This window comes from Panthera tigris, chromosome B2 (assembly GCF_018350195.1).
Source record: "Panthera tigris isolate Pti1 chromosome B2, P.tigris_Pti1_mat1.1, whole genome shotgun sequence".
NCBI classification, from domain to species: Eukaryota; Metazoa; Chordata; class Mammalia; order Carnivora; family Felidae; genus Panthera; species Panthera tigris.
Window position 1 is genome coordinate 2,690,991 of NC_056664.1, and position 23,747 is coordinate 2,714,737.

At 42.0% G+C, this 23,747-nt stretch overlaps 1 protein-coding gene across 1 annotated transcript; it reads left to right on the forward strand.

The window, feature by feature from the left end:
* Positions 1 to 11,533: 11,533 nt before the first annotated feature.
* On the forward strand, positions 11,534 to 12,472 carry LOC102960297 (putative olfactory receptor 2B8). Its single transcript, XM_007092692.2, has one exon. The coding sequence runs from the start codon at positions 11,534 to 11,536 to the stop codon at positions 12,470 to 12,472; it is 939 nt and encodes a 312-aa protein (XP_007092754.2).
* Positions 12,473 to 23,747: the final 11,275 nt, after the last annotated feature.

The window sequence follows — 23,747 nt, forward strand, 5'->3', positions numbered from 1 at the left end:
TTGTTTATTTCTGCTCTGATCTTTATTATTTCTCTTCTTCTGCTGGGTTTAGGCTGCCTTTGCTGTTCTGCTTCTATTTCCTTTAGGTGTGCTGTTAGGTTTTGTATTTGGGATTTTTCTTGTTTCTTGAGATAGGCTGGATTGCGATGTATTTTCCTCTCAGGACTGCCTTCGCTGCATCCCAAAGCGTTTGGATTGTTGTATTTTCATTTTCGTTTGTTTCCATATATATTTTAATTTCTTCTCTAATTGCCTGGTTGACCCACTCATTCGTTAGTAGGGTGTTCTTTAACCTCCATGCTTTTGGAGGTTTTCCAGACTTTTTCCTGTGGTTGATTTCAAGCTTCATAGCATTGTGGTCTGAAAGTATGCATGGTATAATTTCAATTCTTGTAACCTTATGAAGGGCTGTTTTGTGACCCAGTATATGATCTATCTTGGAGAATGTTCCATGTGCACTCGAGAAGAAAGTATATTCTGTTGCTTTGGGATGCAGAGTTCTAAATATATCTGTCAAGTCCATCTGATCCAATGTATCATTCAGGGCCCTTGTTTCTTTATTGACTGTGTGTCTAGATGATCTATCCATTTCTGTAAGTGGGGTGTTAAAGTCCCCTGCAATGACCACATTCTTATCAATAAGGTTGCTTATGTTTATGAGTAATTGTTTTATATATCTGGGGGCTCGGGTATTTGGCGCATAGACATTTATAATAGTTAGCTCTTCCTGGTGGATAGACCCTGTGATTATTATATAATGCCCTTCTTCATCTCTTGTTACAGCCTTTAATTTAAAGTCTAGTTTGTCTGATATAAGTATGGCTACTCCAGCTTTCTTTTGGCTTCCAGGAGCATGATAGATAGTTCTCCATCCCCTCACTCTCAATCTAAAGGTGTCCTCAGATCTAAAATGAGTCTCTTGTAGACAGCAAATAGATGGGTCTTGTTTTTTTATCCATTCTGATACCCTATGTCTTTTAGTTGGCGCATTTAATCCATTTACATTCAGTGTTATAGAAAGATATGGGTTTAGAGTTATTGTGATGTCTGTATGTTTTATGCTTGTAGTGATGTCTCTGGTACTTTGTCTCACAGGATCCCCCTTAGGATCTCTTGTAGGGCTGGTTTCGTGGTGACAAATTCCTTCAGTTTTTGTTTGTTTGGGAAGACCTTTATCTCTCCTTCTATTCTAAATGACAGACTTGCTGGATAAAGGATTCTCGGCTGCATATTTTTTCTGTTTAGCACACTGTAGATCTCGTGCCAATCCTTTCTGGCCTGCCAAGTTTCAAAGGAGAGATCAGTCACGAGTCTTATAGGTCTCCCTTTATATGTGAGGGCACGTTTATCCCTTGCTGCTTTCAGAATTTTCTCTTTATCCTTGTATTTTGCCAGTTTCACTATGATATGTCGTGCAGAAGATCGATTCAAGTTACGTCTGAAGGGAGTTCTCTGTGCCTCTTGGATTTCAATGCCTTTTTCCTTCCCCAGTTCAGGGAAGTTCTCAGCTATAATTTGTTCAAGTACCCCTTCAGCACCTTTCCCTCTCTCTTCCTCCTCTGGGATACCAATTATGAGTATATTATTTTTTTTTAGTGTATCACTTAGTTCTCTAATTTTCCCCTCATACTCCTGGATTTTTTTATCTCTCTTTCTTTCAGCTTCCTCTTTTTCCATAACTTTATCTTCTAGTTCACCTATTCTCTCCTCTGCCTCTTCAAGCCGAGCCATCGTGGTTTCCATTTTGTTTTGCATTTCGTTTAAAGCGTTTTTCAACTCCTCGTGACTGTTCCTTAGTCCCTCGATCTTTGTGGCAAGAGATTCTCTGCTGTCCTGTATACTGTTTTCAAGCCCAGCGATTAATTTTATGACTATTATTCTAAATTCACTTTCTGTTATATTATTTAAATCCTTTTTGATCAGTTCATTCGCTGTTGTTATTTCCTGGAGATTCTTCTGAGGGGAATTCTTCCGTTTGGTCATTTTGGAGAGTCCCTGGCGTGGTGAGGACCTGCAGTGCACTTCCCCTGTGCTGTGGTGTATAACTGGAGTTAGTGGGCGGGGCCGCAGTCCGACCCGATGTCTGCCCCCAGCCCACCGCTGGGGCCACAGTCAGACTGGTGTGTGCCTTCTCTTCCCCTCTCCTAGGGGCGGGATTCACTGTGGGGTGGCGTGTCCCGTCTGGGCTACTTGCACACTGCCAGGCTTGTGTTGCTGGGGATCTGGCGTATTAGCTGGGGTGGGTAGGCAAGGTGCACGGGGGCTGGAGGGGCAGGCTTAGCTCGCTTCTCCTTAGGTGATCCACTTCAGGAGGGGCCCTGTGGCAGCGGGAGGGAGTCAGATCCGCTGCCGGAGGTTTGGCTCCGCAGAAGCACAGAGTTGGGTGTTTGCGCGGAGCGAGCAAGTTCCCTGGCAGGAACTGGTTCCCTTTGGGATTTTGGCTGGGGGATGGGCGGGGGAGATGGCGCCGGCGCCTTTGTTCCCCGCCAAGCTGAGCTCTGCCGTCCGGGGGCTCGGCAGCTCTCCCTCCCTTCGTCCTCCAGCCTTCCCGCTTTCCGCGCAGAGCTGTTAACTTCTGACCTCCCAGACGCTAAGTCGCGCTTGCTGTCGGAACACAGTCCGTCCGGCCCCTCCGCTTTTGCCAGCCAGACTCGGGGGCTCCGCTTGGCCGGCGAGCCGCCCCTCCGCCCCGGCTCCCTCCCGCCGGTCCGTGGAGCGCGCACCGCCTCGCCGCCCTTCCTACCCTCTTCCGTGGGCCTCTCGTCTGCGCTTGGCTCCGGAGACTCCCTTCTGCTAATCCTCTGGCGGTTTTCTGGGTTCTTTAGGCAGGTGTAGGTGGAATCTAAGTGATCGGCGGGACGCGCTGTGAGCCCCGCGTCCTCCTACGCCGCCATCTTCCGGAACCTCTCGGTCAATGGATTTTAGAGTTCTGATTCCAGCTGGCTCTGCATGGCCGATGAATTTTCCGAGTTCCTGTTAAATTGGTATGGTAATTAGAGGCATTTTTCAGGGAAAAGTTGAGCACTGTAATTGAATGGTGGTTTTTGGGGTTCTCTCTGATTTTTTAATTGTTTTACTACCATACCAAAAAAAAAAAAAAAAAGAAAAGAAAAACAAAAAGAAAAGAAACTTTGTCTTTCCCAAATATAATACCTTAGTTAGAGAGTCAATACTGCCAAAATGTTTATGCAGAAATAGTGGTGAGATTTTGAATGTAATTGAATTCTTCGTGTAAGTACTGTCTTGTTCATAAGTTCCTATATCAGAATGCTTTTCCACAGTGGTGTGTGGTCTTTTATATACGTGTATATATATATATATATATATATATATATATACATATATATATATATGTGTGTATATATATACACACACATATATATACATATATATACATACATATATATATATACATATATATATATATATAGAGAGAGAGAGAGAGAGAGAGAGAATGAGAGAGATGTATGTATTTTTTAATGTTTATTTGTTTTAAGAAAGAGAGAGAGTGAGGGAGCAGGGAGATGCAGACAGAGAGGGAGAGACATAGAATCCCCAGCAGGGTCAGGGCTGTCAGTGAAGAGTCCAACACAGGGCTTGAACCCTCAAAACATGAGATCATGGTCCCCGCTGAAATCAAGAGTCAGATGCTTAACCCACTGAGCCACCCAGGTGTCATCATATTCTGTTTTAATGCACACGTGGTGTGTGCAAATCCTATTGTGTAGAATCATGAGACACATATTTATAATAACATCTCTCCTCTCTGTATTTCTTTCTGATTCTTTCTGATAGCTCTTCCTGTCTTCCCTTATACATTTTTACATAACTTAAGTCTGGAACGTACATACATTTTATAGTACTTTAAGTCCTAGTAAGCACAGACTGAAAGAACTTATATTCCTATCACTGATGTAAACACAAGGCCCATTATTTGATTTTGCTGACATTAAATATTAATTATTTACTTTTTTGAGTCTTTCTTCTTTTTTTAATTTTATTTTTTATATTTTTAAATTTACATCCAAATTAGTTAGCATCTAGTGCAACAATGATTTCAGGAGTAGATTTCTTAGAGTCCCTTACCCATTTAGCCCACCCCCCCTCCCACAACCCCTCCAGTAACCCTCAGTTTGTTCTCATATTTATGAGTCTCTTCTGTTTTGTCCCCCTCCCTGTTTTTATATTATTTTTTCCCTTCCCTTATGTTCATCTGTTTTGTCTCTTAAAGTCCTCATATGAGTGAAGTCTTATGATTTTTGTCTTTCTCTTACTAAGTTTACTTAGCATAATACCCTCCAGTTCCATCCATGTAGTTGCAAATGGCAAGATTTCATTGTTTTTGATCGCCAAATAATACGCCATTGTGTATATATATACCACATCTTCTTTATCTATTCATCCATCGATAGACATTAGGGCTCTTTCCATACTTTGGCTATTGTTGAGAGTGCTGCTATAACCATGGGGGTGCATATGTCCCTTTGAAACAGCACACCTGTATCCCGTGGTTAAATGCCTAGTAGCGCAATTGCTGGGTCGTAGGGTAGTGCTATTTTTAGTTTTTTGAGGAAACTCCATACTGTTTTCCAGAGTGGCTGCACCAGCTTGCATTTCCACCAACAAAGCAAAAGAGATCCTCTTTCTCCACATTCTGGCCAACATCTGTTGTTGCCTGAATTGTTAATGTTAGCCATTCTGACAGGTGTCAGGTGGTATCTCATTGTAGTTTTGATTTGTATTTCCTTGATGATGAGTGATGTTGAGCATCTTTTTCATGTGTCGGTTGGCCATCTGGATGTCTTCTTTGGAGAAGTGTCTATTCATGTCTTTTGCCCATTTCTTCACTGGATCATTTGTTTTTTGGGTGTTGAGTTTGATAAATTCTTTGTAGATTTTGGATACTAACCCTTTAGCTGATATGCCTTTTGCAAATATCTTCTCCCATTCAGCCTGTTGCCTTTTAGTTTTGCTGTTTGTTTTCTTCGCTGTACAGAAGCTTTTTATTTTGATGAGGTCCAGTAGTTCATTTTTGCTTTTGTTTCCATTGCCTCCAGAGATGTGTTGAGTGAGAAGTTGCTGTGGCCAAGATCAAAGAGGTTTTTGTCTCCTTTCTCCTCAAGGATTTTGATGACTTCCTGTCTTACATTGAGGTCTTTCATCCATTTTGAGTTTATTTTTGTGTCTGGGGTAAGAAAGTGGTCCAGGTTCATTCTTCTGCATGTCGCTATCCAGTTTTCCCAGCACCACTTGCTGAGGAGACTGTCTTTATTCCATTGGATAGTCTTTCCTGCTTTGTCAAAGATTAGTTGCCCATACATTTGTGGATCCATTTCTGGGTTCTCTATTCTGTTCCACTGATCTGAGTGTCTGTTCTTGTGCCAGTACCATACTGTCTTGATGATTACAACTTTCTAGTAGAGCTTGAAGTCTGGGATTGTGATGCGTCCTGCTTTGGTTTTCTTTTTCAAGATCACTTTGGCTATTCGGGGTCTTTTCTGGTTCCATACAAATTTTAGGATTATTTGTTCCAGCTCTGTGAAGAACACTGGTGCTATTTTGATAGGGATTGCATTGAATATGTAGATTGCTTTGGGTAGTATCGACGTTTTAACAATATTTGTTCTTCCTATCCAGGAGCATGGAATCTTTTTCCATTTTTATTTTCTGTCTTTTTCAATTTCTTTCATAAGCTTTCTATAGTTTTCAGTGTATAGATTTTTCATTCTTTGGTTAGATTTATTCCTAGGTATTTTATGGTTTTTTTGTGAAACTGTAAATGGGATAGATTCCTTGATTTTTCTTTGTGTCACTTCATTGTTGGTGTTTTGGAATGCAACCGATTTCTGTGTGTTGATTTTATATCCTGCAACTTTGCTGAATTCATGAATCAATTCTAGCAGTTTTTTGGTGGCATCTTTTGGGTTTTCCATATAGAGTGTCATGTCGTCTGCAAAGAGTGAAAGTTTGACCTCCTCCTGGCTGATATGGATGTCTTTAATTTCTTTGTGTTGTCTGATTGCAGAGGCTAAGACTTCCAATACCATGTTGAATAACAGTGGTGAGAGTGGACATCCCTGTCTTCTTCCTGACCTTAGGGGGAAAGCTCTCAGTTTTTCCCCATTGAGGATGATATTAGCCCTGGATCATTCATATATGGCTTTTATGATCTCGAGGTATGCTCCTTCTATCCCTACTTTCTTGTGGGTTGTTATCAAGAAAGTTTGCTGTAGTTTGTCAAATGCTTTCTCTGCATGTATTGAGAGGATCATATGGTTCTTGTCCTTTCTTTTATTGATGTGATGAGTCACGTTCATTCTTCTGTGGATATTGAACCAGCCCTGCATCGCAAGTATGAATCCCACTTGGTCGTGGTGAATCATTTTTTTAATGTATTGTTGGAGCCGGTTGGCTAATATCTTGTTGAGGATCTTTGCATCCATGTTCATCAGGGATATTGGTCTATAGTTTTCCTTTTTAGTGGGGTCTCTGTCTGGTTTTGGAATCAAGGTAATGCTGGCTTCATAGCAAGAGTTTGGAAGTTTTCCTTCCATTTCTATTTTTTGGGACAGTTTCAAGAGAATAGTTGTTAACTCTTCCTTAAATATTTGGGAATTCCCCTGGAAAGCCATCTGGCCCTGGACTCTTGTTTTTTGGCAGATTTTTGATTACTAATTCGATTTCCTTACAGGTTATGGGTCTGTTCAAATTTTCTATTTCTTCCTGTTTCAGTTTTGGTATTGTATATGTTTCTAGGAATTTGTCCATTTCTTCCAGATTGCCCATTTTATTGGCATATAGTTGCTCATAATATTCTCTTATTGTTGTTTTTATTTTTGCTGTGTTGGTTTTGATCTCTCCTCTTTCATTCTTGATTGTATTTATCTGGGCCCTTCCTTTTTCTTTTCGATCAAACTTTCTTTTTGATCAAACTTTTTGATCAATTTTTTTAATTCTTTCAAAGAACGAGCTTCTGGTTTCATTGATCTGTTCTACTGTGGGGTCTTTTTGGTTTCAATTGCATTAATTTCTGCTCTAATCTTTGTTATTTCCTGTCTTCTGCTGGTTTTGGCTTTCATTTGCTGTTCTTTTTCCAGCTCCTTAAGGTGTAACGTTACGTTGTGTATCTGAGATCTTTCTTCCTTCTTTAGGAAGGCCTGGATTGCTGTATACTTTCCTCTTATGTCTGCCTTTGCTGCATCCCAGAGGTTTTGGGTAGTGCTGTTATGATTTTCATTGCCTTCCCTATACTTTTTAATTTCCTCTTTCACTTCTTGGTTAGCTCATTCATTCTTTAGTAGGATGTTCTTCAGTCTCCAAGTATTTGTTACCTTTCCAAGTTTTTTCTTGTGGTTGATTTCAAGTTTCATAGCATTGTTCTCTGAAAATATGCACAGTATGATCTCTATCTTTTTGTACTTACTTAGGGCTGATTTGTGTCCCAGTATGTGGTCTATTCTGGAGACTGTTCCATGTGCACTGAAGAAGAATGTATATTCTGCTGCTTTAGGAAGAAATGTTTTGAATATATCTGTTAAGTCCAACTGGTCCAGTGTGTCATTCAAAGACATTGTTTTCTTGTTGGTATTCTGTTTAGATGATCTGTCCATTGTTGTGAGTGGAGTGTTGAAGTCTCCTCCTATTATGGTATTACTATCGGTGAGTTTCTTTATGTTTGTGATTAATTGCTTTATATATTTGGGTGCTCCCACATTTGGCACATAAATATTTACAATTGTTAGTTCTTCTTGGTGAATAGACCCCATGATTACAATATAATGCCCTTCTGCATCTCCTGATAGAGACTTTATTTTAAAGTCTAGATTGTCTGATATAAGTATGGCTACTCCGGCTTTCTTTTGTTGACCATTAGCATGATAGATGGTTTTCCATCCCCTTATTTTCAATCTGAAGGTGTCTTTAGGTCTAATGTGTGTCTCTTGTAAACAGGATATAGCTGGGTCTTGTTTTCTTATCCATTCTGTTACCCTATGTGTTTTGATTGGAGCATTGAGTCCATTGACATTTAGAGTGAGTACTGAAAGATATGAATTTATTGCCATTATGATGCTTGTAGAGTTGGAGTTTTGGTGGTGTTCTCTGCTCCTTTCTAATCTTTGTTGCTTTTGGTATTTATTTATTTATTTATTTATTTTCATTTTTTCTCGCCTCAGAGAGTCCCCCTTAAAATTTCTTGCAGGGCTGGTTTAGTGGTCACAAACTCCTTTAATTTTTGTTTGTCTGGGAAACTTTTAATCTCTCCTTCTATTTTGAATGACAGCCTTGCTGGATAAAGAATTCTTGGCTGCCTAGTTTTCTGATTCAGCACACTGAATATATCCTGCCACTCCTTTCTGGCCTGCTGAATTTCTGTAGATAGGTCTGCTGCAAACCTGATCTGTCTTCCCTTGTAGGTTAGGGACTTATTTTCCCTTGCTGCTTTCATGATTCTCTCCTTGCCTGAGTAATTTGTGAATTTGACTATGATATGCCTTGGTGATGGTTGGTTTCGGTTGAATTTAATGGGAGTCCTCTGTGCTTCCTGGATTTTGATGTCTGTGTCTTTGCCCAGGTTAGGAAAGTTTTCCGCTATTATTTGCTCCCATCTCCTTTCTACCCCTATTTCTCTCTCTTCCTCTTCTGGGACCCCCTATGATTCTGATGTTCCTTTTGAATGGTCACTGTTTTGTCTAATTCTTAAATCATGCTCTTTGGCCTTAATCTCCCTCTTTTTTTCTGCTTCATTATTCTCTATACGTTTGTCCTCTATATCACTGACTCTGTTCTGCCTCATCCATCCTTGCTGCCGCTGCATCCATCCGTGATTGCAGCTCACTTATAGCATTTTTAATTTGATTCTGGCTATATTTTACTCCCTTTTATCTCTGCAGAAAGGGTTCTATTTTTTTTTCAATATATGAAGTTTATTGTCAAATTGGTTTCCATACAACACCCAGTGCTCATCCCAAAAGGTGCCCTCCTCAATACCCATCACCCACCCTCTCCTCCCTCCCACCCCCGATCAACCCCCAGTTTGTGCAGAAAGGGATTCTAATCTATTTTTTACTCCAGCTAGTTTTCTTGTTATTGTGATTCTAAATTCTGGTTCGGACAACTTGCTTGTATCTGTGTTGGTTAAATCCCTGCCTGTCGTTTCTTCGTGCTGTTTCTTTTGGGGTGTATACCTTTATTTGTCATTTTAAAGGGAGAACAGGAATTAATGAAGTAGAAAAGTTAAAATTAAAAAATTAAAATTTAAAAACTATTAAAATTAAAAAATTAAAAACACACACAAATTGAATAAATGATGCTAGATCTGGGTGTTGAAAGTGGTTTGACAGATTAGAGAGAAAAAAGGGGGGGGGGAAGGAAATCGTTTGAGAATTTGTAAAAATGAATACACTGAAGTAGACTTAAATGAGATGATGGGCATAAAATAGAATTTGAAAAAATATACCCAAAGTAAATAATATAGTAGAAAAAAATAAAGAAAAATATTTTTAATAAAAATTAAAAATAAAAATGAATGTTTCTTTTTCTATATTCAAGAAAAAGAAATGAAAGAGAGAAGAAAGAAACAAGAAAAAAAAGAAATTGTTTGAAAATTTGAAATAGTGAATATACTGTATTAGACTAAATAAAATGATGGAAGTAAAATAGAATTTGAAAAGTTTACATAAAAACACACATATGGTAAAAAAATTAAAGAAAAATATTTTTAATAGAAATTGAAAGTAAAAATGAAGTTTTTCTCTTTCTGCATTCAAGAAAAAGAAACAAAAAAGGGAAAAAAGTGAAAAAAAAGGAGATCATTTGAAAATTGGAAAAGTTGAATACACTGAAGTAGACTAAAATAAAATGATGGATGTAAAGTAGAATTTGAAAAAACTTAGACAAAAGTAAAAAATATAGTAATAAAAATTCAAGAAAAATATTTTTAATAAAAATTGAAAATAAAAATGAATGTTTTCTCTTTCTGTATTCAAGAAAAAGAAGTGTAAAAGAGGATAAAAAGAAAGAAAGAAAATTGAATAGATGGACCTGCTAAGATATTGAAGTAGGACTGAAACTACTTCGTTTTCCCCTACAGGTCAGTCCATGTAGCTCTTTATAGTCCTTAAATTAAGCTGGTGGTGAGGTTTTGTTCTTGAAGAGCAAAGTGCGCCCAGTTGGGCAGGGCTTGGTGTAACAGCTCCGCTCTCCACTAGATGGCGCTGCTAGCCTACTGGGGTGGATTGTTGCGGTGCTCATAGGTGCATATGCGCATGGGCAGGAATGGTGAAAATGGCGCCACCCAGCTACCCAGTCTGTTCTCCCAGAGCAGCAATCACGCACCGGTCCTCTGTCTTCAGGTCTCGTCCACTCCATGCTTTTTCACTCTCTGTGACCAGGCCCCAGGCAGCACCTCTCTCCCGAGTTTGGTCTCAGATGCAGCTGTTTTCCCTGGCCCCTTACTTCCGAAGGACTGCGTACTTGACCCATTCAGCCCCTCTGCGAGAAGGTCTCACTGAGCAATGGCTGAATGAGAAATGGCCGAATGTCGGCTGCACCCAGGAACGCCCGCTGTACTCTGCTGTTGCTGGGGCCCCGAGACTGTGGCCAGGTTCCAGCCCACCCCTAAGAAAGATCGCGAGACAGTGTAGCCTCAGTGTTTCAGGGACCATGGAAAATCGCAACACACATCTGGCACCAGGCTTTGCCTTCAACAAGCTTGCCCCACACTCAGCAAACGTGGCTGCCTTCCGGGGTCTGCTGGGACCAGGTGGCTTCAACAGTCTCTACCAAATATCCTTCCAGCAGTGGAACCGCATTTCCCCGTGTGGCCTGGGAATCTCCCGGACCCCACTCTCTTCCTGGGGATTCACCTTTCCCACCAGAGCACCGCCAGGTATCGAGCTGCAGAGTTGCAGCCTTTGTGCTCCCCTTGTTTAAGTCTTAATGGAATTTAAACCCTCTCCTTTCTCCTTTCTCCCTTTTTACTTTAGTCCCTGCGGCTGCTTCCAATTTTCCACTTTCCTCCAGCTGCTTTTGTGGAGGGGTGCTTTTCCCGTATTCTCCGCCCCCACCCCCGCAGTCTCCATCCTCTCTCTGCTCGCAAAAGCACCTCCCTTCCTGCGCCTTCTTGTTCCCCAAGTTCACTTCTCCGTGCCACGTACCTGCTGAATTCTGTGCTTCAGATTGTGCAGATTGTTGTGTTAATCCTCCAGTCAGTTTTCGAGGAGTGTAGGATGGTTTAGTGTTGGTCTGGCTGTATTTCATGGATATGAGACACACAAAAAACTTCCATGCTGTTTCGCTATTTTGGCTACTCTCCTCATTAGTGATTGACTTTTTATGGTAATGTGGAATGAAAGTGGAACTAATTGATCAATGTAATGAGTACACCATTTATTCAAATAGTTACTTATAAAATGCCATGACCAGTCTTATAACATGATAATTCCACCTCCTGCCAACTTTTGATTTTTTTTGAAGATTTCTCTTAAAAATTGCTAAATGCTTGATCTTGACAGGAATCAGGTGGTACAAAAGGATGGACCCGAAAAATGGAAGTTCTTTCACTGGCTTTATCCTGCTGGGTTTCTCTGACCGGCCTCAGCTGGAGCGAGTCCTCTTTGTGGTTCTTCTGATCTTCTATCTGCTCACCCTCCTGGGAAACACAACCATCATTGCATTGTCCCGCCTGGACCCACACCTGCAGACTCCCATGTACTTTTTCCTCTCCAACCTAAGCTTTCTGGACCTGTGTTACACGACCAGCATTGTTCCTCAGCTGCTGGTTCATCTCAGGGGAGCAGACAAGTCTATCTCCTTTGCTGCCTGTGTAGCTCAGCTGTTCGTCTCTCTAGGGTTGGGATCCACAGAATGCATTCTGTTAGGGGTGATGGCATTTGACCGCTATGCAGCCGTCTGCAGACCCCTGCACTACACAGTGATCATGCACCCCCGTCTCTGTGCCCTGATGGGTTCTGCATCGTGGTTCATTGGTTTTGCCAACTCCTCATTGCAGACGGTGCTCACCTTCCTTGTACCACTTTGTGGGAGAAATAAAATAGACCACTTCCTTTGTGAGGTTCCCCCACTGCTCAAGCTTGCCTGTGTTGACACCACTGTGAATGAGTCTGAGCTCTTCTTTGTCGGTGTGATCATTCTTCTCATACCTGTAGCATTAATCACGTTCTCCTATGGTCGAATTGTCAGGGCAGTGTTAAGAATAAAGTCAGCTGCTGGACAGAGGAAAGCCTTTGGGACATGTGGGTCCCACCTCACGGTGGTTTCCCTTTTCTACGGCACGGCGATCTATGCTTACCTCCAGCCCAGCAACAACTACTCCCAGGATCAGGGCAAGTTCATTTCTCTCTTCTACACCATCGTCACCCCCATGGTCAACCCCTTCATATATACCCTGCGGAACAAGGATGTGACGGGAGCAATGAGGAAGGTGTTCTGTGGGGGCTATGACTCCAAATGACTGGGGGGCAAGACCCTCTGATGGAAGAATTTGAGTTCAGAGTCTTTATGCTTTTGTGTCCTGCACGTGTCATCCAACATTTTTTCTGACAACTCTCAAAGGCATTTTCTTATCTCCTTCTTTCGTGCAAGTGAGTGTTCAATCTCTGAGTTCATGGATTCATTGCAGCCTCCAGAGATTCTGATTTAGAGCATCTGCATCATATTATCATTTCAAAAACCTCCACAAGATTTTGTTATTTCACTCCCTTTTGGGAGCACTATTTCTTTCCTAATTGCAAGCAGACATCTACACATATATGATAAAAACACAGCCAATCAGAATATGTTCCACCGATACAGTGTCAGAAACATTAATATATTAAATTTGTTTTAATGCTTGTATATTTATTTTGAGAGAGAGAGACAGAGACAGAGACAGAGACAGAGAACAGAAGTGAACGAGAGGCAGAGAGAGCCAAAGAGAGGGACAATCCCAAGGTGGATCTGCGCGGCCGGCACAGAGTCCCATTAGGGGTTGGAACTCACAAACTATGAGACCATGACCCCAGCCAAAATCAAGATTTGGATGCCTAACTGACTGAGTCACCCAAGCACACCAGAAATATTAATATTTTAGTATTTTCTAGCAATTGCTGGAGGTGTATCCCTTTTTCTTGTATTTTGATCATGGCTTTGATTGAAGGTCCATAAGTTGACTGTATCACAGCTCTTTCACACAAGTAGGTGGGGCAACAGTGTAAAAAAAATTTTAGGTCAAAGAAAAACCTATTAACATCAATCCTGATAAAGCCATTCAGATGTCAGGCCCTCGTGTGACCTCACAGGGATGACAATGGTTTTCTGTGGCCTTCATGTCTCAGAGGGGGAGGGTGGGATGCGTACCTGCCAGTGACACTGAGAACTTGAGATGGTAACACGCCAGGTGGTGCTCACGTGTTATTATGTGCAAAGTCGGAGAAGCACCAATGCGCGGTGTGCACGTTGGTGAGATTCAGTTCGTGAGCCAACCGTTCATTACAAATGACTTTTGGGGACATTATCATGGAGGAACAATACATGACCCAAGTCCTATTTCATATTCTACATATTTTACCTATAATAACACAGGAAACGTTTTAAAGGGTAAAAGATATTTAGATCCTCTTTTCATACCATTTTCAAATTCTTTTATCCAGGCTTCAAGTGATCAAGGCTTTTATATCTCACATCCTCCAAGGGCCCCATATATATTTGAATGTGGTGACATACTATGAAAATATGGGAAATGAATACTATTTCCAGGAAATCCCATGTCACGTGCAGATTGCTCAGATTCCCCAGGAGGAAACTTAAACAAAATAAAATTGTATGTTAATTGTAAAAAAATCTCCATATGTCTTATCTTTACAAGTAGCCATCTCATTATGAGATAAGTGTTATACAATTCTGAGTGATGAGTAAGAAATAGAAACATCCCATAACAAGTGAATGTGACATTGTAGTCTTTCTTTTATTTTTCAATGTATTAATTTTTTTTTATTGCATCCAAGTTACTTAAGGTATGGTGCAGTAATGATTTCGGGAGTAGATTCCAGTGATTCATCCCACACATGGAACACCCAATGCTCATGCCGCCAAGTGTCCTCCTTAAAGACCCTTGCCCGATTGGCCCATTCCCCTCCCCAAAACCCGTGCAACAACCTCAGTTTGTTCTATGTATTTAACAGTCTCTTATGTTATGTCCTCGTACCCATTATCATATGATTTTCCTTCCCTTCCTTATGGTCACCTGTTTTCTGTCTTAAATTCAACATATGAGTGAAGTCATATGATATTTGTTTTTCTTTGACTAATTTCGCCTAGCATAATGGGCACTTATGTATCCTTGCAATAAATACCTGGTAGCACTACTGGTGGGTCATAGGGTATTTCTGTTTTTAATTTTTTCAGGAACCTACATACCGATTTCCAGAGTGGCCGCACCAGTTTGCATTCCCACCAGCAGTGCAGGAAGGTTCCTCTCTCTCTGTACTCTCGCCAATATCAGTTCTCTCATTCTTGGATCATGCTCTTTTGCCTTAGTTTCCTTCTTTTTTCTTTTTAAAAAGGTTTTTAATACTTATTTATTAAAGAGGGAGACGAGGCAGAGAGAGAGAGTATGATATGACCCTGAAACAGGCTGCAGGAACTGAGCTGTCAGCAAAGATCCTGACACAGTGCTCTCACTCATGGACCTTGAGATAAAGACCTGAGCCATCTCCGGAGGCAAGGGAAATAGAGGCAAAAATGAACTATTGATTCATAATGAACTCCAGATAAAAAGCTTCTGCACAGTGAAGGAAACAATCAGCAAAACTAAAAGGCAACCAATGGAATGGGAGAATATTTTTGCAAATGACCTATCAGATAATGAGATAGTATCCAAAACCTATAAAGAACTTATCAAACATAACACCCAAAAAAACAAATAACCCAGTGAAGAAATGGGAAAAAGACATGAATAGAAACTTTTCCAAAGACATCCAAATGGCCCACAGACACATGAAAAATGCTGAATATCACCCATCATCAAGGAAATAGAAAGTAAAACCACAATGAGATATCCCCTCATGACGGCGAGAATGGCTAAAGTCAACATCTCAGGCAACAACAGATGTTGGCAAGGATTTGGAGAAAGAGGATCTCTTTTGCACTGCTGGTGGGAATGCAAACTGGTGCAGCCTCTCTGGAAAATAGTATGGAGGGTCCACAAAGAGTTAAAAGTAGAACTGCCCTAAAATACAGCAATTGCACTGCTAGGTATTTATCCAAGGGATACAGGTGTAGTGTGTCGAAGGGGCACATGCACCCCAATGTTTATTGCAGCACCATCAACAATAGCCAAATTATAGAAAGAGCCCAAATATCCATCAACAGATGAATGGATAAAGAAGATATATACAATGGAGTATTACTCAACAATCAAAACGAATGAAATCTTGCCATGTGCAGCAACGTGGATGAGGGTATTATGCTAAGTGAAAGAAGTCAGAGAAAGACAAAATTCGTATGACGTCACTCATACGAGGAGTTCAAGATACAAAACAGATGAACTAAAGGAAGGGAAGCAAAAGTAATGTAAAAACAGGGAGGAGCGGAAAACATAAGAGACTGGTAAATACAGAGAACAAACTGAGGTTGCTGAAAGGTTGTGGGAGGGGGGATGGGCTAAATGGGCAAGGGGCATTAAGGAAGACACTTGTGACGAGCCCTGGGAGTCATGTGTAGGGGATGAATCACTGGGTTCGATTCCTGAAATCATTGTTGCACTATAGGCTCACAATGTGGATGTAAATTAAAATATATATGTTTATTTTAAAAAGATTTGGAATTTGATTGCAGAGACTAGCTGGGTTTCAAAAAACCCATGCACATTGTATTAAAAAATAGATACTGTAAAAATTTATTTCAGTTAATTGTTAAAACCCTTGGGTACAAACTGAACAGTGTTTTAGAGGATTTAAGACTTTTTCCCCATAACTATATTGGAAGTTTGGTAGAATTTGGTTGCCCTCCTTTATATTCACGCTAAAGATTAGAGTGTGCTTCATTATTAGCTCTGTGATCCAATATAAGATCATTATGAATGAGATTGAATGAAGAATTTATTCCCATATTTAAAATTAAAATTAAGTAAGGGAATGGATTCTTCCTTACATATTTATATGTACATATTTTGGTCAGTTATGAGGAAAAACTCTCCAGGGCTCTATAAAACATGTGGTTCATTCACAGATGGGAGCTAAGGTATCTGGTGAGGTAGGGAGTTACTTGTTCTCTATGAGATACGTGAACTAAGAGAAGAGACAGATTAGGTCTGTCTGGCATTGTCCTCCACAGTCATTGTCCCTGAGGATTGCCACATCTGGGCAGCTCAGTGACAAGGGCTAATTAAGAGCGTGGGGCATCCGTTCCCCAGAGACGTCAGCAGGGGAAAGGACTTGGTTCTGTGTGCCAGCCCAGCCACAGCTCAGAGTCATAGCTCCCTCTCGCCTGGTTGAAAGGATCTCATAGACACACAGGCAGGTCACCGTTCTCAGGAAACCATACTTAGAGTCTGTGACTGCCTTCATCTTCTACCTCTGAGAGCCAATGTGCAGATCTCTGGTGTCACACGAGGACCTGTGAAGTCACCCTGAGAAAGTGTCCTTTCTCTTAAGAAAAACGTACAGATGCCCCAGTGCTGGTCGAGTCAACCTTTGCGTTTCCTGCAGGCACTGATCCTACATGTCTGCGTTCCTATCCCCAGAGCTGTATTTAGGCGGTAACTTGCAGTGGAGGTAGGGAAAAACTTTGAATCCACAGGGAAGGTGAATAAAGGTGAGTGAAATATAACTTGGTCTCTGTGTTGCTCTAGGAATGGGCAAGTCAGTTTATTTCCAGTTGCAATTGTTCTTGAAAGAAGCAAATCTGTACTGATTTGCATACATGGTTTATTGTCTACAATAACAAACTGTGGATATTCACCAAATAGAAGAACTGAATTTACTTGTTGATATAGATGTCAACAGGTCGTTCCTAGATATCCATTCTGTGGTATACACTCATTATTCCTCTGTATGCACAAGTGGAAAATAAATATTCATATTTAGTGGTAATAAAATATGCCCTTCAGTATTAGAACAGTCGAGTATGCATATGCGTAAAAATATTACAATATATGCTTTAATTCCCTCCTTTCATTCCTTATTATCTGTGAAATTAGATTCTATTTGTGCTCTATGCTTAAAACACAGTGTCAGTATTTATACTACTTGTTCATTTTGTCTCTTGGGAGTTACCAAACTATCTGAAATAGATCTGGCGTTTTATAAACACTGTGTTGAAAATTACAAGGGGGAAGTTACATGTAATGAATATCGTGTTGGTGCACCTTTATTTGAATTTATTGTTAATAAGAAATGATGATCCTTCAAGTGGTACAAATAGCAATATGATGACGACAAAGCAGTAAGAAACCTGAATGTTTACTTAACTGATGAATTAGGGAAATGACATGATGTTTGTATATGTTTATGTGTGTGTGATGTGCATGTGTGCATGTGCATGTGTGCATGTGCGTGTGTGTGTGTGTGTGCACGCGCGCATGTGTGATTGCATTGAGAGTTTGTGTAAAGTACACTAGGTCCCATCCTTCTATCCTTGCACATGATCATGAACGGACTCTTGTATGGATGCTGTTGGTGACCTGCCCACACGCTCTTTACCTGCTGGGGCTCCAATCCAAACCCTAGTTGGTAAGAGTGTGGGCTCCAAGGTTCACAGCCATTCGCTTCGTGACAGAATTGCCCTCAGCTGAAAAGGAGCCACATTGCCAGGTGGTCTGGGGAACCCACTGGGGGAAGCTCACAGCCAGTGACAGACTGTGGGATGTACAAAAGGTGCCAATGCCAAGGCAGGCCTGAGTCGGATGCAATTCATGTTCCAAAGCAGTGGTGTCCAAGAGAGTCGAAAGTGCCCACAGGAAGCTTTGTCAATTTAAACTCATCAAAATTAGATAAACTCTAAACCCAGCTTTCTGCTGCCTGCGCGGATAAGCAGGCGTCGGCAGAGGCCGCTGATCCAGGCAGGAGCATCTGTCCGGCTGAGCCATGGCCTGGGCCCAGGAAGGGCGCCTCCTGGCAGCTGCAATCCAAAGGCCCAAAGATTCCCAGGATGCTAGGAGGCGCCAGCACGGTGAGGACTGAGATGTGAGGGTGTATGCACCTGTCTCTGGGGAGCCCAGCCTCCTGCAGGAAGCCCGCTGGGCCCAGCCCGGCAGGACCCCAGGCAGAAGCCAAGTGCCCCGTGTGCTGGACGAGCGGGGACGCCCGCGTGTGCGCTCAGCCTGCGTGGCGGCTGCAGCCGGCCGACCTGGGCTCACCTACAGGACAGGTCCCGTCGCCCCTCTGCTGTCACCCCTGTCCAGGGGCAGCCTGGAAGGGTGACAGACACTGCCCAGCTCCTTCCCATCCACCAGGAGCAAGGAGAAGGGGCGGGCAGAGCCCTTTGTGTGAGAAGCACAACCAGGTCCTGACTCTGCTCCATGAGGAGGACCCGGAGGTGACCCCGCTTGCGTGCTGGTGACGCCCCAGAGCAGGCTGCCCCTTGCCGCAGGCCAAGGCTCCCAGGTCCCTGAAAAGCAGGTGGCTGATATGTCAGAGGTTAATAAGAATTCAAAGCAAAACACCCTCAGAGCGGAGAAGGAAGGTGCAAAGGAAGGCTGGAATTACCCTCTGAATTTGAGGGCTGGAAGCAACTTCTAGAACGTGGCCAAGAAGCAATTCTTCCGAGGATAGCCCAGGAAGAGAAGGACATTCAGTGGAAACGTGGTGCAAACCTACCAGCATTTTCAAAGGACATCTGCACATCCACTGGTCTGCTGAGTAAAGTAGCAGAGGACAGTGTGCTGTCTGAACGGGACCGGCTGTCACCCATTCAACACTAATGACGTGTGTTTTGAATGAGGAGGAGGCTGCAGGTTTCCTCCCCCGAATCCTGCTTGGCAGAAAAGTCTCTAAAAATTTCGAGTAGACACTCTCTGAACACTGAGACCGCACACCCTCTGTTGATTGTCTCCGAGGACAAGAACCAGGTGAGATTTCTTTCAGAGAGAAAACAAAATGTTCCTTTTTTTCCCAAAAATATTTGCAGCCAACACTCTTGTCCTGGGTTTTCCATGGTTCTATCACGGCATCTCTGGGAGGTAGAAGTGGGACACAAGTCTGAACGGGCTCCCAGGGATGGCACAGACTCTTCTCCCACGAAGGCCAGGAGGTCTCAGTCAGCCTGGTGGGGTGCTGCCCGCAGGAGGGTCCCAGTGCCAGCCTGGGACTGTCAGACGTGACACCCAGAGATGTTGGCATTGTCCTGGACCGTGAGCTGGGTGAACTCTCATTTCATAACATGACTCAGAAATCTCACACTTTTGCTAGACCTCTTGAGCCTCATTTCTGCAAAGGACCCGATTCGAAGCCTCTCAGAATGTGTACAGGTCCAGGTTGTGAGTGAAAACTCCCTGAGCCATCTTCATTGTTTGTTTTAAAGAATGCAAGGTGGGTAGGCTCCTGTGTTCATGTGCCAGGAAAGCGAACTCCTTCTCTGTCCCGAGTTTTTTCCTTCATCGCACAAGAAAGCTTTGTTTCGTTTCAACAACTATCTAGAAACCAGAGCTAGTGATGCTTCTCTCCAGGAGTGTTGCAGGGGGTTGCTCGGTGTGAGGGAGATTCCATTGGCCCGAAAGCGCAGATGGAGTTTGCAGGGGATTCACCAAAACAGAACCGCTCAGCTTCGCCTCTGCCGGTTCAGAGCTGTGCTGTTAACATACGGTGCTGTTCCTGCCTCGTATGGGTTATGTAGCAGACAGCAGCAAGCTGTGCCCTTAGTTTTACCGAAGGGCACAACTGAAAGGGAGGCGGGGGACATCAGAGAAAGCCTTTAGCGTATCAGGGTTTGAGTGTTTTTTCCCTCCCCTGAAAGTGGCCAGCCACTGGCGGCCCTCACCGCACCTGCCTTCTTAGAAACGGAGTTCATCTCATCCTAAATTCTTTGTTATTCTGCGCTGTGTTTTCTAGCATGTCACTTGTAGCGTTGTAGACAATTGGAAAGGCTTATTAATAACAGACATTGCAGTCAGACGCCGTGTTAGAAAACACAAGAGGAATCACCAGGTAGTAAAAATGATTAAGGCACGACGGCGTATCTATTTGTAGTCAACATTTTCGTACCAGTATAGCTGACATTTGCTGAGACCTAACTGTGTCCCAGGAGTTCTAGCATTTTCAGAGCAAATACTGGGTGGAAAGCACGAGACCGTTAATGAAAGAGGCTCACAAGAGTGCATGTCTAAACTCTGGGATGCTACGCTGACTTCACCAGAAGGACCCAGGTTCTGTTCATTTTCTATGGTGGACTGAAACTAATTTGCAAAATGTAGTAACACTTATTTCCATGAAGATGAAATTACATACGTGTGTGCCTATGCTCCAAAGTTACCTTTCATATCTTTTCCTATTTTGAATAGAACTTGACACCTGAGCCTCTTATTTCCACTGGTTATTGAGGTCATTTCCCCTTGTTTTTTTCTCTTCCATCGAAAATCTTTGTATTTTTGAAGAAAATAGATAGAGTCAACGTGGGGATCATTTTCTGGAGCCTGACTTGTTGAACAACTGAAAAAGACATTCCTGGCTCAGTACAGGAAATGTGAGTGCAGTAGGGTGGTAGGTGATATCAGGGACCTATTAATTGTTTTAGGTGCGATAAAATTATGATTCAGGAAATGTCCATATTTTACAGATTGCTAGTGAAATGTATTTGGATGCAAATTTGTTTTTAGGATTTCCACTCAAGAACTCCAGCAAACAAAAGCGGAGGACACGAGGCAAAAAATTAAGCCAAGTGTGACAAAATGCTGATAAGTCTGGAATCCAGGCGATGGCGTACGGACATTCACTTTAGGTCCTCTTTTCTGTAACTTAGTCTAAACAAAAAGAACAAGGAAAGGTTTTTCCCACTAAAAACATAAATAAAATTCACTTGTTTAGCTAGAATGTTTTAAATGGTTAGCTATGGCAAGTGGAGAGTGGGCATAATATTGGACAGTGAGGACAGAGAATTTCTACCATCACAGATGGATGCTTCTACTGGACAGTCCTGTCCAGCATCTCATGGGATCAGACGCCTGCTCTGTTCCACTGGAGACCACATCCTTGCTTAGCAACATTCTCTGCTGTCTTCCTTCCCTCACCCCGTTTATCCCGAGAGCATTCCCTGAATAAACAACATGCAGTGGAAATCCTACTTCATCGTCTTCTTGCACAGAACCTACCCTAGAGCCCTGTCAGTGTTCATCACATCTGTCATTTCCTGTGTAGTGATGGCCGTATCCCCTCATTTGCTCATCCTTCCTCATCATCGGGGACCTGTTCTCATGTGTCTGAGGTCAACTCAGACCCGTGAGACAGAAGCATCAAGAAAGCAACAGCGATTCAGTCATAGCACTCAGGCTGCGCAAATCTTGCCCACACATTTTCAGGATTCATTCAGGAATCGGATAGGGCAGTGTGTGTATGTCAAACATATCAGTGAATGTTATACATTTGAAATGTCTTAGATAGAGACAGCATCTTGTGATCTTTTGCTTTGAAATGTGTAGTTTGCATACTTAGCATCTCGTTGTGTGGACATATATATTCTTCCACTAAAGCTTTGAGAGTTCTATGTCAGCATGGACCTAATCTAGTAATTGGAAACTACTAGTCTATCACCTTAGGTGTGTCAAGCGTTTACCCTCTCACAGTGGAGGCAGTTCTCTTTATTATTGTAAAATTGTGTTTTGTGAGATGTCATTTCAATTATGTTCTTTTTGATGGTAATTAGTACGTACAATGACAATTTTTTTGTTTTGTATATTTTATTTTTATTTTACCTAATAATATTTTCTCTCTGTCTCTCTCTGTCTCTGTCTTTCTCTGTCTCTGTCTGTATCTCTCTATATCTCTGTCTCTCTGTCTCTCTCTGTCTCTGTCTCACTCTCTCTCTCTCTCTCTCTCTATATATATATATATATACATACATACTTTTTTCAGGTATGTATCTTTTTGGAATGTTTATGTATTTATTTTTGAGAGAGAGTGTGTGACTGGGGGAAGGGCAGAGAGAGAGGAAGACAGAATCCCAAGCAGACTCCGCCCTGTGTGCAGAACCCAATGAGGGGCTTCAACTCACAAACTGTGAGATCATGACCCGAGCCCAAATCAAGAGTTGGACGCCTAACTGACTGAGGCACCCAGGCGCCCCTCATTATTTTATTCTTACGGGCGTTCATGAGATAGAAACATGGATTGTTTCTATTCCCTCTTCTGACCAGGTGTGAGTTAGGGGATATTCAGGTTGTATAGAGAGAGAAAATGTTATTCGGTAAAATAAAAATAAACAGAATATACAAAACAAAAAAATGCCATTCTCTATACTAATTACCATCAAAAAAGAACATAATTGAAGTGACATCTCACAAAATGCTATTTGACACTAATAAGTGAGAGAAGTGGCATCCAATGTGAGAGGTCGTTGCACATTGAGACTGTCTCAAATACCGTTTTAATCCACTGTATTAGGAATGCTTTTGTGCTAGACTTCAAAAGTCTTAGGGGCATTCAAAATGTCCCCATTAAACTGGTATTTTTAAGCATCTGTGGGTCAAAAGGGAAGCACTGTCATTCAACGGTGGTGTTTTCAGTGTCTCTCTGATTGATTTTTACTTGTTTTACTACCATAACAGCAACAGCAACTACAAGGAAGAAGAAGAAAAACCTGGTGTAGCTTTCACAAATACAATCCTTCAGTTCCAGAGGCAATGTTGCCGAAATGTTTATTTGCAGAACTAGTAGTGAGATGTTGAATGTAACTGAATTCTTCGAATAAGTGTATTCTAGGTCATAAATCCTTATATCTGAATGCATTTTGGAGATTCTGTTGTGCTATGTTTTAAAACACGTAAGATGTGTGCAAATCCAGTGGTGTGCAATCACGAGGTACGTATTTCTAAGAACGTCTCTCCCTCTCTGCTCCTCTTTCTGATGGCTCTACCTCTTTTCCCTCATCCCCATTTCCTCTAAGTTGTACGTCTTCTAGTTTGATTTCACGAATAGAATTTCATGATTCATCACCTACTTATAACTTATAACCCAGTGCTCATCCCATGTCCCCTCCTTTATGCCCATCACCCGTCTAGCCATCCCCTGCCCACCTCCCATTCCGGCAACCCTCAGTTTGCTGTGTGTATTTTAAGTCACGTATGGTTTGCCTCCCTCTCTGTTTTTATCTTAGTTTTCCTTCCCTTCCCCTATGTTCATCCGTTGTGTTCCTTAAATTCCACATATGAGTGAAATCATAGTATTTTTCTTTGACCAACTTATTGTGCTTAGCATAATGCCCTCTATTTCTATCCGTGTTCTTGCATATGGCAAGATTTCATTCTTGTTGATCTCCGAGTAATATTCCATTGTATATATATATTCCACATCTCCTTTATCCATTCATCAGCTGGTGGACATTTGGGCTCTCTCTACACTTTGGCTATTGTCGATAGTGCTGCTATCCACATTGGGGTGCTTGTGCCCCTTGGAATCGGCACTTTTGGAGAGCATTTGGATAAATGCCCTCATAAGGTAATTCTATTTTTAATTTTTTGAGGAATCTCCAATTGTTTTCCAGAGTGGCTGCAAACAGTTTGCATTTCCTGCAGCGGTGCAAAAGAGTTCCTCTTCCTCCAC

What these genes read in the sequence shown, in the direction of transcription:
- LOC102960297 (XM_007092692.2), top strand. Translation starts at nt 11,534, where the DNA reads ATGGACCCGAAAAATGGAAGTTCTTTCACTGGCTTTATCCTGCTGGGT.